The 20,162-nt window shown below is 48.1% G+C and overlaps 1 protein-coding gene across 2 annotated transcripts in view; it reads left to right on the top strand.

Moving 5' to 3' along the window:
- Positions 1–16,390, top strand: part of MAF1 (MAF1 homolog, negative regulator of RNA polymerase III) — a 165,074-nt gene extending 148,684 nt beyond the window's left edge. For both annotated transcript variants that reach the window (XM_063921051.1, XM_063921050.1), the window contains one exon: positions 15,192–16,390. In XM_063921051.1, coding sequence (XP_063777121.1) covers positions 15,192–15,213 — 22 coding nt within the window. In that variant the 3' untranslated portion in view covers positions 15,214–16,390. The remainder of the gene's footprint in view (positions 1–15,191) is intronic.
- The last annotated feature ends 3,772 nt before the right edge of the window (positions 16,391–20,162 follow it).

Here is a 20,162-nt window from a genome sequence, read left to right as displayed (position 1 = left end):
CATGTTCCTATAGCACTGTCCCATAAGTGCTATCTCAGGTTCGCTATCCGCCAACAGCATTTTCAGTTCCAGGCCCTTCCTTTTGGGTTAGCCACAGCCCTCAGAGTGTTTACCAAAATTACGGTGGTAATGGCAGCTGATCTCCGCCAGCAGGAGAATTTTTCCATACCTCAACGATCTGTTAATCCTGGCACAGTTGCAGGAATTGCTCCTATGTCATCTGCAACAGACAATAACGTTTTTGCAAAGGCACCCGTGCCATGGCGTCAGCTAGAAGAGTGTCAGATTTGGGAGCATAGTTATGTCGCCTCCCTTCTCTGATTTTTTTTTCATCCAGATAGAGCGGTTCTTAGAACTAAATCTGGGTATCTTCCTAAGTTGGTGTCTAAGTTTCACCTTAACGAAGAAATTGTAGTCCCAGCTTTCCAGGAACCGGGCCTTTTCTGCGGGAGATGCATTACTGGACGTGGTCTGTGCCTTAAGGATCTATGTGGATCATACCAGTGCCATCAGAAAGACAGATTCTCTCTTCGTTCTCTACGGATTTCGCAAGAGAGGATGGCCTGCAGATAAGCAGACACTGGCGATGTGGCTTCGGATGACTATTTCAGAAGCATATTCTCAAGCTGATCTCCCTGTTCCGGCTAATGTCTCTGCTCACTCTACTCGTAAGGTAGGTCCCTCATGGGCAGCACAACGTGGTGCTTCAGCAGAACAGATATATAAGGCAGCCACATGGTCTTCCATTAACACATTCATTAGACATTATGCCATGGACACCTTTGCCTCTCACGACTCTGAATTCGGGTGAAGGATTCTCCTGTCTAATCAGGAGCGTCCCCACCACTAAATTGCTTTGGGAAATCCCAATGTTATCCTGTGGACCCTGCCTGAGAAATATACGTTATGGTAAGAACTTACCGTTGATAACGGTATTTCTTGTAAGTCCACAGGGATCACACCCTGACACCTGATTTGAGGATCCTTTTACTCGCTAACCTCTGCCTTCTTGTACGGAAGGGTTTGCATGTGTGTTCTTCTCGCCTGATTAGGGCTATCTATGATGCTCCTGCCTTGAGATTTGGGAATACAACTGATTTGCCTGAGCCAGGAGGCGGGGATATATATATGGGCCCGTTGCATGCTGGGAGGCCGAAAAGCTTTGGCCGATTGGTGAAAATCCGCTGTCGCTCCATCATATACCAATGTTATCCTGTGGAATTAGGAGAAATACTGTTATCAATGGTAAGTTCTTACCATAACGTATATTTCACTGCATGACAGCATACCTCAGCATTATAAACTGCCTGGCAGAACTCTGCACGACAGCATACCTCAGCATTATAAACTGCCTGGCAGAACTCTGCACGACAGCATACCTCAGCATTATAAACTGCCTGGCAGAACTCTGCACGACAGCATACCTCAGCATTATAAACTGCCTGGCAGAACTCTGCACGACAGCATACCTCAGCATTATAAACTGCCTGGCAGAACTCTGCACGACAGCATACCTCAGCATTATAAACTGCCTGGCAGAACTCTGCACGACAGCATACCTCAGCATTATAAACTGCCTGGCAGAACTCTGCACGTGCTGCAATAAACGGCCTGCTCTTATGAGGGAAGCCACAGCTCCAGCATCCCTCTCTGCCCAGCCAGCTCCAGCAGACAAAAGCGCGTCTGCGTTCCACAAGCACCTCCGGAGCAGGGCAGTCTAGAGCACAAAAAGTACTGTACCCCCATCACAATGAAACACAAAGGCCGTCTGACGACAAGAGGCGCAGCAGGCGGTGCAGACCGCGCAACAAAGAGCTGCAGCAACCAGCGGAGCAGCAGACAAAGAGTAGCAGGGATAAGCGGGGAAAGACACAGGGAACCGGAGCCTGTAAAAAGCACCCCCAGGGCATCAAAAGATGATTTGGTGCATATTTGAGGTAAATAGAGTCCTCCGGGGCCACAGGATACGATACCAAGATGTGTAGGCTGGGGAGCTGCAGCGTCTTACTCCATGCCTGTCCAGGCCACGCCCCACCTTACAATCTTATTTAATTGGTAAAATAACTGCTACCATGGGTGTAAAGAGAACCCCAAATCTTAGGCTGACAAGTTATATGCCGCTAAAGCTATTAATGTTTTCTAAAATTGCTGCTGGATGGGTTACTACAGATCATTACCATGTGTTGGTGCTGCTCTGGATGGGTTACTACAGATCATTACCATGTGGTGCTGCTGCTCTGGATGGATGGCGCTACTGGATGGTTACTACAGATCATTACCATGTGGTGCTGCTGCTCTGGATGGATGATGCTACTGGATGGGTCACTACAGATCATTACCATGTGGTGCTGCTGCTCTGGATGGATGGCGCTACTGGATGGTTACTACAGATCATTACCATGTGGTGCTGCTGCTCTGGATGGATTGTGTTACTGGATGGGTTACTACAGATCATTACCATGTGGTGCTGCTGCTCTGGATGGATGGCGCTACTGGATGGGTTACTACAGATCATTACCATGTGGTGCTGCTGCTCTGGGTGGATGGAGCTACTGGATGGGTTACTACAGATCATTACCATGTGGTGCTGCTGCTCTGGGTGGATGGAGCTACTGGATGGGTTACTACAGATCATTACCATGTGGTGCTGCTGGATGGGTTACTACAGATCATTACCATGTGGTGCTGCTGCTCTGGATGGATGGCGCTACTGGATGGTTACTACAGATCATTACCATGTGGTGCTGCTGCTCTGGTTGGATGGCGCTACTGGATGGGTTACTACAGATCATTACCATGTGGTGCTGCTGCTCTGGGTGGATGGAGCTACTGGATGGTTACTACAGATCATTACCATGTGGTGCTGCTGCTCTGGGTGGATGGAGCTACTGGATGGTTACTACAGATCATTACCATGTGGTGCTGCTGCTCTGGATAGATGGTGTTACTGGATGGGTTACTACAGATCATTACCATGTGGTGCTGCTGCTCTGGGTGGATGGTGTTACTGGATGGGTTACTACAGATCATTACCATGTGGTGCTGCTGCTCTGGATGGATGATGCTACTGGATGGTTACTACAGATCATTACCATGTGGTGCTGCTGCTCTGGATGGATGATGCTACTGGATGGGTTACTACAGATCATTACCATGTGATGCTGCTGCTCTGGATGGATGGAGCTACTGGATGGGTTACTACAGATCATTACCATGTGGTGCTGCTGCTCTGGTTGGATGGAGCTACTGGATGGGTTACTACAGATCATTACCATGTGGTGCTGCTGCTTTGGTTGGATGATGCTACTGGATGGGTTACTACAGATCATTACCATGTGGTGCTGCTGCTCTGGTTGGATGGCGCTACTGGATGGGTTACTACAGATCATTACCATGTGCTGCTGCTCTGGGTGGATGGAGCTACTGGATGGGTTACTACAGATCATTACCATGTGGTGCTGCTGGATGGGTTACTACAGATCATTACCATGTAGTGCTGCTGCTCTGGATGGATGGCGCTACTGGATGGGTTACTACAGATCATTACCATGTGGTGGTGCTGCTCTGGTTGGATGATGCTACTGGATGGGTCACTACAGATCATTACCATGTGGTGCTGCTGCTCTGGATGGATGGAGCTACTGGATGGGTTACTACAGATCATTACCATGTGGTGCTGCTCTGGATGGATGGCGCTACTGGATGGGTTACTACAGATCATTACCATGTGGTGCTTCTGCTCTGGATGGATGGCGCTACTGGATGGGTTACTACAGATCATTACCATGTGGTGCTGCTGCTCTGGATGGATAGTGCTACTGGATGGGTTACTACAGATCATTACCATGTGGTGCTGCTGCTCTGGATGGATGGCGCTACTGGATGGGTTACTACAGATCATTACCATGTGGTGCTGCTGCTCTGGATGGATGGCGCTACTGGATGGGTTACTAAAGATCATTACCATGTGGTGCTGCTGCTCTGGATGGATGATGCTACTGAATGGGTCACTACAGATCATTACCATGTGGTACTGCTGCTCTGGGTGGATGGTGCTACTGGATGGGTTACTACAGATCATTACCATGTGGTGCTGCTGATCTGGATGGATGGAGCTACTGGATGGGTTACTACAGATCATTACCATATGGTGTTATTGGATGGGTTACTACAGATCATTACCATGTGGTGCTGCTGATCTGGGTGGATGGAGCTACTGGATGGTTACTACAGATCATTACCATGTGATGCTGCTGCTCTGGATGGATGGTGTTACTAGATGGTTACTACAGATCATTACCATGTGGTGCTGCTGGATGGGTTACTACAGATCATTACCATGTGGTGCTGCTGATCTGGGTGGATGGAGCTACTGGATGGGTTACTACAGATCATTACCATGTGGTGCTACTGGATGGGTTACTACAGATCATTACCATGTGGTGCTGTTGCTCTGGATGGATGGTGCTACTGGATGGGTTACTACAGATCATTACCATGTGGTGCTGCTGCGTTACTACAGATCATTACCATGTGGTGCTGCTGCTCTGGGTGGATGGTGTTACTGGATGGGTTACTACAGATCATTACCATGTTGTGCTGCTGCTCTGGATGGATGATGCTACTGGATGGTTACTACAGATCATTACCATGTGGTGCTGCTGCTCTGGATGGATGATGCTACTGGATGGTTACTACAGATCATTACCATGTTGTGCTGCTGCTCTGGATGGATGGTGCTACTGGATGGGTTACTACAGATCATTACCATGTGGTGCTGCTGCTCTGGTTGGATGGAGCTACTGGATGGGTTACTACAGATCATTACCATGTGGTGCTGCTGCTTTGGTTGGATGATGCTACTGGATGGGTTACTACAGATCATTACCATGTGGTGCTGCTGCTCTGGTTGGATGGCGCTACTGGATGGGTTACTACAGATCATTACCATGTGGTGCTGCTGCTCTGGGTGGATGGAGCTACTGGATGGGTTACTACAGATCATTACCATGTGGTGCTGCTGGATGGGTTACTACAGATCATTACCATGTAGTGCTGCTGCTCTGGATGGATGGCGCTACTGGATGGGTTACTACAGATCATTACCATGTGGTGGTGCTGCTCTGGTTGGATGATGCTACTGGATGGGTCACTACAGATCATTACCATGTGGTGCTGCTGCACTGGATGGTGTTACTGGATGGGTTACTACAGATCATTACCATGTGGTGCTGCTGCTCTGGATGGATGGTGCTACTGGATGGGTTACTACAGATCATTACCATGTGGTGCTGCTGCTCTGGATGGATGGCGCTACTGGATGGGTTACTACAGATCATTACCATGTGGTGCTGCTGCTCTGGATGGATGGTGTTACTGGATGGGTTACTAAAGATCATTACCATGTGGTGCTGCTGCTCTGGATGGATGGTGTTACTGGATGGGTTACTAAAGATCATTACCATGTGGTGCTGCTGCTCTGGATGGATGATGCTACTGAATGGGTCACTACAGATCATTACCATGTGGTACTGCTGCTCTGGGTGGATGGTGCTACTGGATGGGTTACTACAGATCATTACCATGTGGTGCTGCTGATCTGGATGGATGGAGCTACTGGATGGGTTACTACAGATCATTACCATGTGATGCTGCTGCTCTGGATGGATGGTGTTACTAGATGGTTACTACAGATCATTACCATGTGGTGCTGCTGGATGGGTTACTACAGATCATTACCATGTGGTTCTGCTGATCTGGGTGGATGGAGCTACTGGATGGGTTACTACAGATCATTACCATGTGGTGCTACTGCTCTGGATGGATGGAGCTACTGGATGGGTTACTACAGATCATTACCATGTGGTGCTGTTGCTCTGGATGGATGGTGCTACTGGATGGGTTACTACAGATCATTACCATGTGGTGCTGCTGCGTTACTACAGATCATTACCATGTGGTGCTGCTGCGTTACTACAGATCATTACCATGTGGTGCTGCTGCTCTGGATGGATGGTGCTACTGGATGGGTCACTACAGATCATTACCATGTGGTGCTGCTGCACTGGTTGGATGGAGCTACTGGATGGGTTACTACAGATCATTACCATGTGGTGCTGCTGATCTGGGGGGATGGCACTACTGGATGGGTTACTACAGATCATTACCATGTGGTGCTGCTGGATGGGTTACTACAGATCATTACCATGTAGTGCTGCTGCTCTGGATGGATGGCGCTACTGGATGGGTTACTACAGATCATTACCATGTGGTGGTGCTGCTCTGGTTGGATGATGCTACTGGATGGGTCACTACAGATCATTACCATGTGGTGCTGCTGCTCTGGATGGATGGAGCTACTGGATGGGTTACTACAGATCATTACCATGTGGTGCTGCTCTGGATGGATGGCGCTACTGGATGGGTTACTACAGATCATTACCATGTGGTGCTTCTGCTCTGGATGGATGGCGCTACTGGATGGGTTACTACAGATCATTACCATATGGTGCTGCTGCACTGGATGGTGTTACTGGATGGGTTACTACAGATCATTACCATGTGGTGCTGCTGCTCTGGATGGATGGTGCTACTGGATGGGTTACTACAGATCATTACCATGTGGTGCTGCTGCTCTGGATGGATGGCGCTACTGGATGGGTTACTACAGATCATTACCATGTGGTGCTGCTGCTCTGGATGGATGGTGTTACTGGATGGGTTACTAAAGATCATTACCATGTGGTGCTGCTGCTCTGGATGGATGGTGTTACTGGATGGGTTACTAAAGATCATTACCATGTGGTGCTGCTGCTCTGGATGGATGATGCTACTGAATGGGTCACTACAGATCATTACCATGTGGTACTGCTGCTCTGGGTGGATGGTGCTACTGGATGGGTTACTACAGATCATTACCATGTGGTGCTGCTGATCTGGATGGATGGAGCTACTGGATGGGTTACTACAGATCATTACCATGTGATGCTGCTGCTCTGGATGGATGGTGTTACTAGATGGTTACTACAGATCATTACCATGTGGTGCTGCTGCGTTACTACAGATCATTACCATGTGGTGCTGCTGCGTTACTACAGATCATTACCATGTGGTGCTGCTGCTCTGGATGGATGGTGCTACTGGATGGGTCACTACAGATCATTACCATGTGGTGCTGCTGCACTGGTTGGATGGAGCTACTGGATGGGTTACTACAGATCATTACCATGTGGTGCTACTGCTCTGGATGGATGGAGCTACTGGATGGGTTACTACAGATCATTACCATGTGGTGCTGTTGCTCTGGATGGATGGTGCTACTGGATGGGTTACTACAGATCATTACCATGTGGTGCTGCTGCGTTACTACAGATCATTACCATGTGGTGCTGCTGCGTTACTACAGATCATTACCATGTGGTGCTGCTGCTCTGGATGGATGGTGCTTCTGGATGGGTCACTACAGATCATTACCATGTGGTACTGCTGCTCTGGGTGGATGGTGCTACTGGATGGGTTACTACAGATCATTACCATGTGGTGCTGCTGATCTGGGGGGATGGCACTACTGGATGGGTTACTACAGATCATTGCCATGTGGTGCTGCTGCTCTGGATGGATGGAGCTACTGGATGGGTTACTACAGATCATTACCATATGGTGTTATTGGATGGGTTACTACAGATCATTACCATGTGGTGCTGCTGCTCTGGATGGATGGTGCTTCTGGATGGGTCACTACAGATCATTACCATGTGGTGCTGCTGCTCTGGGTGGATGGAGCTACTGGATGTGTTACTACAGATCATTACCATGTGGTGCTGCTGATCTGGGTGGATGATGCTACTGGATGGTTACTACAGATCATTACCATGTGGTGCTGCTGCTCTGGTTGGATGGCGCTACTGGATGGGTTACTACAGATCATTACCATGTGGTGCTGCTGCTCTGGATGGCGTTACTGGATGGGTTACTACAGATCATTATCATGTGCTGCTGCTCTGGATGGATGGAGCTACTGGATGTGTTACTACAGATCATTACCATGTGGTGCTGCTGATGGATGATGCTACTGGATGGGTTACTACAGATCATTACCATGTGGTGCTGCTGCTCTGGGTGGATGGAGCTACTGGATGGGTTACTACAGATCATTACCATGTGGTGCTGCTGATGGATGATGCTACTGGATGGGTTACTACAGATCATTACCATGTGGTGCTGCTGATCTGGATGGATGGTGCTACTGGATGGGTTACTACAGATCATTACCATGTGGTGCTGCTGCTCTGGATGGATGGAGCTACTGGATGGGTTACTACAGATCATTATGTGGTGCTGCTGCTCTGGATGGATGGAGCTACTGGATGGGTTACTACAGATCATTATGTGGTGCTGCTGCTCTGGATGGATGGAGCTACTGGATGGGTTACTACAGATCATTATGTGGTGCTGCTGCTCTGGATGGATGGTGCTACTGGATGGGTTACTACAGATCATTACCATGTGGTGCTGCTCTGGATGGATGGAGCTACTGGATGGGTTACTACAGATCATTACCATGTGATGATGCTGCTCTGGATGGATGGTGTTACTGGATGGGTTACTACAGATCATTACCATGTGATGATGCTGCTCTGGATGGATGGTGTTACTGGATGGGTTACTACAGATCATTATGTGGTGCTGCTGCTCTGGATGGATGGAGCTACTGGATGGGTTACTACAGATCATTACCATGTGGTGGATGGTGCTACTGGATGGATGGTGGTAATGATCTGTAGTAACCCATCCAATAACATGTGGTGCTGCTGCTCTGGATGGATGGCGCTACTGGATGGGTTACTACAGATCATTACCCTGCTCTGGGTGGATGTGCTACTGGATGGGTTACTACAGATCATTACCATGTGGTGCTGCTGCTCTGGATGGATGGTGTTACTGGATGGGTTACTACAGATCATTACCATGTGGCGCTGCTGCTCTGGTTGGCGATACTGGATGGGTTCCTACAGATCATTACCATGTGGTGCTGCTCCTCTGGTTGGATGGAGCTACTGGATGGGTTACTACAGATCATTACCATGTGGTACCGCTCTGGTTGGATGTTGTTAATGGATGGGTTACTACAGATCATTACCATGTGGTTCTGCTGCTCTGGTTGGATGATGCTACTGGATGGGTTACTACAGATCATTACCATGTGGTGCTGCTGCTCTGGATGGATGGAGCTACTGGATGGGTTACTACAGATCATTACCATGTGGTGCTGCTCCTCTGGTTGGATGGAGCTACTGGATGGGTTACTACAGATCATTACCATGTGGTACCGCTCTGGTTGGATGTTGTTAATGGATGGGTTACTACAGATCATTACCATGTGGTTCTGCTGCTCTGGTTGGATGATGCTACTGGATGGGTTACTACAGATCATTACCATGTGGTGCTGCTACTCTGAATGGATGCAGCTACTGGATGGGTCACTACAGATCATTACCATGTGTTGGTGCTGCACTGGATGGATGATGCTACTGGATGGTTACTACAGATCATTACCATGTGGTGCTGCTGCTCTGAATGGATGGAGCTACTGGATGGGTAACTACAGATCATTACCATGTGTTGGTGCTGCTCTGGATGGATGATGCTACTGGATGGTTACTACAGATCATTACCATGTGGTGCTGCTGCTCTGGATGGATGGAGCTACTGGATGGGTTACTACAGATCATTACCATGTGGTGCTGCTGCTCTGGATGGATGATGCTACTGGATGGGTTACTACAGATCATTACCATATGGTGCTGCTGCTCTGGATGGATGGTGATACTGGATGGGTTACTACAGATCATTACCATGTGGTGCTGCTCTGGGTGGATGATGCTACTGGATGGGTTACTACAGATCATTACCATGTGGTGCTGCTGCTCTGGATGGATGGAGCTACTAGATGGGTTACTACAGATCAGTACCATGTGGTGCTGCTACTCTGGATGGATGGTGCTACTGGATGGGTCACTACAGATCATTACCATGTGGTGCTGCTGCTCTGGATGGATGGAGCTACTGGATGGGTTACTACAGATCATTACCATGTGGTGCTGCTGCTCTGGATGGATGGAGCTACTGGATGGGTTACTACAGATCATTACCATGTGGTGCTGCTACTCTGGATGGTGCTACTGGATGGGTTACTACAGATCATTACCATATGGTGCTGCTGCTCTGGATGGATGGCGCTACTGGATGGTTACTACAGATCATTACCATGTGGTGCTGCTGCTCTGGATGGATGGTGCTACTGGATGGGTTACTACAGATCATTACCATGTGGTGCTGCTGCTTTGGATGGTGCTACTGGATGGGTCACTACAGATCATTACCATGTGGTGCTGCTGCTCTGGATGGATGGTGTTACTGGATGGGTTACTACAGATCATTACCATGTGGCGCTGCTGCTCTGGTTGGCGATACTGGATGGGTTACTACAGATCATTACCATGTGGTGCTGCTCTGGGTGGATGATGCTACTGGATGGGTTACTACAGATCATTACCATGTGGTGCTGCTACTCTGAATGGATGGAGCTACTGGATGGGTCACTACAGATCATTACCATGTGTTGGTGCTGCTCTGGATGGATGATGCTACTGGATGGTTACTACAGATCATTACCATGTGGTGCTGCTGCTCTGGATGGATGGAGCTACTGGATGGGTTACTACAGATCATTACCATGTGGTGCTGCTGCTCTGGATGGATGGAGCTACTGGATGGGTTACTACAGATCATTACCATGTGGTGCTGCTGGATGGGTTACTACAGATCATTACCATGTAGTGCTGCTGCTCTGGATGGATGGCGCTACTGGATGGGTTACTACAGATCATTACCATGTGGTGCTGCTGCTCTGGATGGATGGAGCTACTGGATGGGTTACTACAGATCATTACCATGTGGTGCTGCTCTGGGTGGATGATGCTACTGGATGGGTTACTACAGATCATTACCATGTGGTGCTGCTGCTCTGGATGGTGCTACTGGATGGTTACTACAGATCATTACCATATGGTGCTGCTGCTCTGGATGGATGGCGCTACTGGATGGTTACTACAGATCATTACCATGTGGTGCTGCTCTGGGTGGATGATGCTACTGGATGGGTTACTACAGATCATTACCATGTGGTGCTGCTGCTCTGGATGGTGCTACTGGATGGTTACTACAGATCATTACCATATGGTGCTGCTGCTCTGGATGGATGGCGCTACTGGATGGGTTACTACAGATCATTACCATGTGGTGCTGCTCTGGGTGGATGATGCTACTGGATGGGTTACTACAGATCATTACCATGTGGTGCTGCTCTGGGTGGATGATGCTACTGGATGGGTTACTACAGATCATTACCATGTGGTGCTGCTGCTCTGGATGGTGCTACTGGATGGTTACTACAGATCATTACCATATGGTGCTGCTGCTCTGGATGGATGGTGCTGCTGGATGGGTTACTACAGATCATTACCATGTGGTGCTGCTGCTCTGGATGGATGGTGCTACTGGATGGGTTACTACAGATCATTACCATGTGGTGCTGCTGCTTTGGATGGTGCTACTGGATGGTTACTACAGATCATTACCATGTGGTGCTGCTCTGGGTGGATGATGCTACTGGATGGGTTACTACAGATCATTACCATGTGGTGCTGCTGCTCTGGATGGTGCTACTGGATGGTTACTACAGATCATTACCATATGGTGCTGCTGCTCTGGATGGATGGTGCTGCTGGATGGGTTACTACAGATCATTACCATGTGGTGCTGCTGCTCTGGGTGGATGGAGCTACTGGATGGGTTACTACAGATCATTACCATGTGGTGCTGCTGCTTTGGATGGTGCTACTGGATGGGTTACTACAGATCATTACCATGTGGTGCTGCTGCTCTGGATGGATGGAGCTACTGGATGGGTTACTACAGATTATTACCATGTGGTGCTGCTGCTCTGGTTGGCGATACTGGATGGGTTACTACAGATCATTACCATGTGGTGCTGCTGCTCTGGATGGATGGTGTTACTGGATGGGTTACTACAGATCATTACCATGTGGTGCTGCTCTGGGTGGATGATGCTACTGGATGGGTTACTACAGATCATTACCATGTGGTGCTGCTGCTCTGGATGGATGGAGCTACTGGATGGGTTACTACAGATCATTACCATGTGGTGCTGCTGCTCTGGATGGATGGAGCTACTGGATGGGTTACTACAGATCATTACCATGTGGTGCTGCTGCTCTGGATGGATGGTGCTGCTGGATGGGTTACTACAGATCATTACCATGTGGTGCTGCTGCTCTGGATGGATGGTGCTACTGGATGGGTTACTACAGATCATTACCATGTGGTGCTGCTGCTCTGGATGGATGATGCTACTGGATGGGTTACTACAGATCATTACCATGTGGTGCTGCTGCTTTGGATGGATGATGCTACTGGATGGTTACTACAGATCATTACCATGTTGTGCTGCTGCTCTGGATGGATGGAGCTACTGGATGGTTACTACAGATCATTACCATGTGGTGCTGCTGCTCTGGATGGATGATGCTACTGGATGGGTTACTACAGATCATTACCATGTGGTGCTGCTGCTCTGGATGGATGATGCTACTGGATGGGTTACTACAGATCATTACCATGTGGTGCTGCTGCTCTGGATGGATTGTGTTACTGGATGGGTTACTACAGATCATTACCATATGGTGCTGCTGCTCTGGATGGATGGAGCTACTGGATGGGTTACTACAGATCATTACCATGTGGTGCTGCTGCTCTGGATGGATGATGCTACTGGATGGGTTACTACAGATCATTACCATGTGGTGCTGCTGCTCTGGATGGATGATGCTACTGGATGGGTTACTACAGATCATTACCATGTGGTGCTGCTGCTCTGGATGGATGATGCTACTGGATGGGTTACTACAGATCATTACCATGTGGTGCTGCTGCTCTGGATGGATGGTGTTACTGGATGGGTTACTACAGATCATTACCATGTGGTGCTGCTGATCTGGATGGATGGAGCTACTGGATGGGTTACTACAGATCATTACCATGTGATGCTGCTGCTCTGGATGGATGGTGTTACTAGATGGTTACTACAGATCATTACCATGTGGTGCTGCTGGATGGGTTACTACAGATCATTACCATGTGGTGCTGCTGATCTGGGTGGATGGAGCTACTGGATGGGTTACTACAGATCATTACCATGTGGTGCTACTGCTCTGGATGGATGGAGCTACTGGATGGGTTACTACAGATCATTACCATGTGGTGCTGCTGCTCTGGGTGGATGATGCTACTGGATGGGTTACTACAGATCATTACCATGTGGTGCTGCTCTGGATGGATGGAGCTACTGGATGGTTACTACAGATCATTACCATGTGGTGCTGCTGCTCTGGATGGATGATGCTACTGGATGGGTTACTACAGATCATTATGTGGTGCTGCTGCTCTGGGTGGATGGAGCTACTGGATGGGTCACTACAGATCATTACCATGTGGTGCTGCTGCTCTGGGTGGATGGAGCTACTGGATGGGTTACTACAGATCATTACCATGTGGTGCTGCTGCTTTGGATGGATGATGCTACTGGATGGTTACTACAGATCATTACCATGTTGTGCTGCTGCTCTGGATGGATGGAGCTACTGGATGGTTACTACAGATCATTACCATGTGGTGCTGCTGCTCTGGATGGATGATGCTACTGGATGGGTTACTACAGATCATTACCATGTGGTGCTGCTGCTCTGGATGGATGATGCTACTGGATGGGTTACTACAGATCATTACCATGTGGTGCTGCTGCTCTGGATGGATTGTGTTACTGGATGGGTTACTACAGATCATTACCATATGGTGCTGCTGCTCTGGATGGATGGAGCTACTGGATGGGTTACTACAGATCATTACCATGTGGTGCTGCTGCTCTGGATGGATGATGCTACTGGATGGGTTACTACAGATCATTACCATGTGGTGCTGCTGATCTGGATGGATGGAGCTACTGGATGGGTTACTACAGATCATTACCATGTGATGCTGCTGCTCTGGATGGATGGTGTTACTAGATGGTTACTACAGATCATTACCATGTGGTGCTGCTGGATGGGTTACTACAGATCATTACCATGTGGTGCTGCTGCTCTGGGTGGATGATGCTACTGGATGGGTTACTACAGATCATTACCATGTGGTGCTGCTCTGGATGGATGGAGCTACTGGATGGTTACTACAGATCATTACCATGTGGTGCTGCTGCTCTGGATGGATGATGCTACTGGATGGGTTACTACAGATCATTATGTGGTGCTGCTGCTCTGGGTGGATGGAGCTACTGGATGGGTCACTACAGATCATTACCATGTGGTGTCAGACCCTTGTGTCCGCTAGTGACGCAAGGGAACTGGATGCTGCCAGCTGTACCCATACCAGCACAGCCTAACAACATTCATAACATAGAAACATGCCATGTGATCACGTTTGCGATTAGCCACATACATGTTTATAGCCAGCGGACGTTGAGAGTGGATTAGAAGCATTTTTCACTGACAGAAATGTATTACCCACTTTACACATCAGTTTTATGTTTGAATATATTATCCAATATTATTAGTATTATTATTATCTGTTATTTATATTGCGCCACGTGGGATCCGCAGCGCCCAATTGCAGAGTACATAGGAAATCAGCGACTAACCGATTATTAGGGTTCTGTAAGATTCAGGAAAATATATATGTGATTTCTAAGATTTAGGTTTATTATTATTATTATCCTTTTAGTTGCGGTACAAGTGGTCACAGCGCCTTACATAGTACAGAAACAGAATGACTTAAATACAGAACACTGCAGGACACGGACCAGGTGCATAAATATTGCTGCATCAGCAGTCATCAAAACACTCCAATAAGCAGCGGGGCGGCAGAACACAAAGGCTAGGTGCCATTGCAGGCAGTGGGGAGGAGATGGTGGTTTATAAAGTAACTGGTAGCCCAGGACCATTAACATCTGCTAGAAGTTCCACCAGCCCTTCACCGAGGTTTGAGGCCCCAACACAGTAACCTCACTCAGAGGCCAATTTCCCTGATGCTTAGTAATCTTTTACTTTTACTTTCAGGCACCCAATGATGTGTACCTAAGAAGATGATGAAAGCAACGATCGAGCACAAGACTCAGACTTGCTCCTTTTAATGTGTTCTCCGCCATCACCTTGCTCTCCTAATTTACTTGTATTCATGTATTCTTCTTTCCCCGCTGCTTTCTCTCTCTGCCCCTCTGTACTTCCCTTCCCCCTATGATTCCTCCTTCAGATACCTCCCTTCTTGCTTGTCCCCTCTGTGTCCCCATTCCTACTTCTTGTTGCCGTCTCCGTACTCTCCTTCCCACATCTGTGCTCTCCTTCCCACCTCTTGCTCTCCACTCTGTGCTCTCCTTCCCACCTCTTGCTCTCCACTCTGTGCTCTCCTTCCCACCTTTTGCTCTCCACTCTGTGCTCTCCTTCCCACCTCTTGCTCTCCACTCTGTGCTCTCCCTTCCATGTTCAGATCTTCCTGGTCAGATCCTCTTTCATTTTGTGCCGTTTTCCTGATTCCCGGACACTTTTATGGCATTTTAAGAAATAATGACAGAGACCAGGATGGATATACTTTGGCTCTGTTGCTGACAAAACTCTACTTTCTGTATGGAAGACTCTAATATCTCCATTGATACCATCCGGCCGACATGAACATTTTGACGTTGTATATAGTTGCTATCTAGTAATTGGTACCATCCTTTGTAAATGTATGAGGAGAAGAGTCATGTCATGAAGTGTATGTGATAGGAGAGCAATGCTGGCTGATATATATTTGTGTATTGAGCTTTCTTGCCTTTAGACTCTACTACCCTTGGAACATATGCGATATTGGCTTGTGCACTGATGTACAATTAGTGTGTTTATGTATATACTGAGATTACCTAGGAGTAATATTCAGAAGGCTGAAGCCGTGAGATGGCACAAGTTACGGCAGCTCTGTTCTCCTGGTCCGCGGTATAACCAGAGTTATACCATCTCCTTATCAAACGCTAAAATAGCAAAGTTACTTCAAGTTTCTAACAACAATTGTAAGTTACAGGAGATAGTGCGTTGTATCAGAGGGAGCCCGTCTATGGGAGACAAGGTCCCAGTAATTCCCCTTCATGGTCAGGATGAGGGAGTTTATATGTGAAGGGTTTCTTGTACTTTATACAATGTGTTGGTTGCAGATTGTGTTTTTAGAAGTTTTTTTTTATGCAAATGGTAATTTTCTTTAGATAAATAAAGATTCTTTAAAAAGATCATGTGTTGCCCCTTTTTCAGCCAGTGACCCTCATCACCCTGCCACACATAGTTTTGTTCAGTGATTGCTCATAGTAAAGGCGGCACAGGGAGGACGATGGGTAAGAGGAAAGACGTGCAAAGGCAGAAGCTGAGGAGAAAATAGCCCAGTCAGTAGATAAAGGGGGCAAAACTTTTTTTAAGTATATAAGTGAAAGGAGAAAATCAAATGGAGGAATAATAAGACAAGACAGAGAGTGGGCATTTGGTGGAGGGAGACGAGGCAATAGCAGATCACCTAAATAATTATTTTTGCTCAGTATTTACTACAGAAGAAGGGATGGGGCCACAGTTAAATTGCAAGGACATTCATAAAAATAAGGTAGATGAAAATACATTTACAGAGGAGAAGGTCCTAACAACTTTCAAAACTAAAAGTGGATAAATCAATGGGACCAGATGGGATACACCCAAGGATACTCAAAGAGCTAAAAGATGTGCTGGTTACACCTTTAACAGAATTATTTAACCAGTCACTAAATACAGGTGCTATTCCAGAGGACTGGAAAAGAGCAAATGTAGTTTCACTGCACAAAAGTGGAAGCAAGGAAGAAGCAAATAACTACAGACCAGTAAGCCTTACATCAGTAGTAGGGAAAGTAATGGAAAAACTATTAAAAGAAAGAGTAGTGGAATATCTTAAATCAAACAACTTACAGGATCCAAAACAGCATGGATTTACTGGTGGGAGATCATGCCAAACAAATCTTATTAACTTTTTTGACTCTGTGATGAAAATAATAGATCAAGGGGGAGCTGTAGATGTAGCATATCTAGACTTTATTAAGGCATTTGACACTGTCCCACATCGCAGACTGCTAAATAAACTTGAAAGCCTGGGGGTGGATTATAAATCAGTTAAATGGATAAGAACCTGGTTGCAGGATAGGAAACAGACAGTCGTAGTTAATGGAGTGCAATCTATGGAGGGAAATGTTACCAGTGGAGTACCCCAGGGATCTGTACTTGGTCCAGTTCTCTTTAATATCTTTGTTGGTGACATTGCAGATGGTATTGAAGGGAAGATATGCCTTTTTGCAGATGATACAAAGATATGCAACAGGGTAGACACACCGGGAGGGGTCAAACAAATGATTGATGACCTAGGTAGGCTTGAGAAATGGTCAAGAACGTGGCCACTACAGTTTAATGCTAAAAAATGCAAAATCATGCACTTGGGTCTCAAAAACCCAAAGGCTAAGTATAGTATCAAGGGTACTATAATGGAAACTACTGAGGAGGAAAGAGATTTAGGAGTCACTATTTCAAGTGACTTGAAGGCAGGAAAGCAATGCAACAAAGCAATGAGAAAGGCAAGTCAGATGCTTGGTTGCATAGGGAGGGGAATCAGTAGCAGGAAAAAAGAAGTGATAATGCCACTGTATAGGTCATTGGTACGGCCCCATCTGGAATACTGTGTCCAGTTCTGGAGACCCTATCTCCAGAAGGATATAAATACATTAGAGAGTGTACAAAGAAGGGCAACTAAAATGGTGCATGGCCTACATCACAAAACTTACCCGGAAAGGCTAAAAGATCTTAACATGTATAGTTTGGAGGAGAGAAGGGAAAGGGGAGACATGATAGAAACTTTCAAATATATCAAGGGTCTTAACAAAGTTCAGGAGGGAAACATTCTTCAAAGGAAAAGAAGTATTAGAACTCGAGGGCATACATTGAGACTGGAGGGGGGGAGGTTCAGGGGAAATTTAAGGAAAAATTACTTCACAGAAAGGGTAGTGGATAAGTGGAATAGCCTCCCATCAGAGGTGGTAGAGGGTAAGACTGTAGGGCAATTTAAACATGCTTGGGACAGGCATATGAATATCCTTACAAAGAATCAAGGTTAAAAAAGGGTTGAGATTGCCTAAAGGATAAAATAAAAAAAGGGGCAGACTAGATGGGCCAAGTGGTTCTTATCTGCCGTCAAATTCTATGTATGTTTCTATGAAAGTCTGGGCACTAAACAGTTAGTTAATTTTAATGACCCAGCAACCCAGGGCTCCCTCCTCTGTACCCCAGGCCACCCAGTTTTCATGTGGGAGGGGCCGCCCATCACTTTATTTCATTTCTGACTTTTATTTGAGTGAGTAGTGGAATTCCTCCTATAGGACGCCCGCCTGCTCTGACCCCAGCGCAAGTGTCCGCAGCGCTCCTATAGGACGCCCGCCTGCTCTGACCCCAGCACAAGTGTCCGCAGCGCTCCTATAGGACGCCCGCCTGCTCTGACCCCAGCACAAGTGTCCGCAGCGCTCCTATAGGACGTCCGCCTGCTCTGACCCCAGCGCAAGTGTCCGCAGCGCTCCTATAGGACGTCTGCCTGCTCTGACCCCAGCGCAAGTGTCCGCGGCGCTCCTATAGGACGCCCGCCTGCTCTGACCCAGCGCAAGTGTCCGCGGCGCTCCTATAGGACGCCCGCCTGCTCTGACCCCAGCGCAAGTGTCTGCGGCGCTCCTACAGGACGCCCGCCTGCTCTGACCCCAGCGTAAGTGTCCGCAGCGCTCCTACAGGACGCCCGCCTGCTCTGACCCCAGCGCAAGTGTCCGCAGCGCTCCTATAGGACGCCCGCCTGCTCTGACCCCAGCGCAAGTGTCCGCAGCGCTCCTATAGGACGCCCGCCTGCTCTGACCCCAGCGCAAGTGTCCGCAGCGCTCCTATAGGACGCCCGCCTGCTCTGACCCCAGCGCAAGTGTCCGCAGCGCTCCTATAGGACGCCCGCCTGCTCTGACCCCAGCGTAAGTGTCCGCAGCGCTCCTATAGGACGCCCGCCTGCTCTGACCCCAGCGCAAGTGACCCCAGCACAAGTGTCTGCAGCGCTCCTATAGGACGCCCACCTGCTCTGACCCCAGCGCAAGTGTCCGCAGCGCTCCTATAGGACGCCCGCCTGCTCTGACCCCAGCGCAAGTGTCCGCAGCGCTCCTATAGGACGCCCGCCTGCTCTGACCCCAGCGCAAGTGTCTGCAGCGCTCCTACAGGACGCCCGCCTGCCCTGACCCCAGCACAAGTGTCTGCAGCGCTCCTATAGGACGCCCGCCTGCTCTGACCCCAGCGCAAGTGTCCGCAGCAACGGCGACTGTGTCAGTGACTTCGGCCGCGACTCCACACACAGTAACCTATCCCGGAGCCACAACCAAATGTACAAGGGAGACAGGTTGAGCTGTTGTGGTGTCTTTCTTCAGGGTCCATATGGCTCCACAGGGAATACCTTGGGGTTTAGGTGGTAGAAAGGACTGAGCACCAAACAGTTAAGCTTTTACAGCTCCCAGAATGCACTGGTTTCCTCCCCATACCACGCCCACAGCCCAGTCTCCTCCATTTTGTTTTGGTGCCAGCAGGAGCTGCATGCATCTTAAACAGTAGGGCTCTAGCTGACGAAGCTCTAACACAGAGTGAAATGCGCATAGGGGGATAGCCGTGCGCCGCTAGGAAAAATGAAATACTATTAGTTAGAAAATGCAATCCATTGTGTTACCTGTTAGAACGCATGTCAGCAGTATATCTATGCACATCCAGATTTGACTAGTGCAGTGCGGTGCTGAGACAAACGGCACTAGTCCCTCTATACACATTTGTGGCGTCTAGCAGTAAAGATTAGGAATATGTCAGTCGTGCACTGAATTTGTGGCACCTGACAGCTAAGACTAGAATTATACTCACTGTGTGCCAAAGTGTATGTATCTGGATAATAACTGCTATTGGCATGAGCCTTTCATATACATGAATTGACATAAG

This window comes from Pseudophryne corroboree, chromosome 5 (genome assembly GCF_028390025.1).
Source record: "Pseudophryne corroboree isolate aPseCor3 chromosome 5, aPseCor3.hap2, whole genome shotgun sequence".
NCBI classification, from domain to species: domain Eukaryota; kingdom Metazoa; phylum Chordata; class Amphibia; order Anura; family Myobatrachidae; genus Pseudophryne; species Pseudophryne corroboree.
This window is presented reverse-complemented; position numbering and strand designations above follow the sequence as displayed.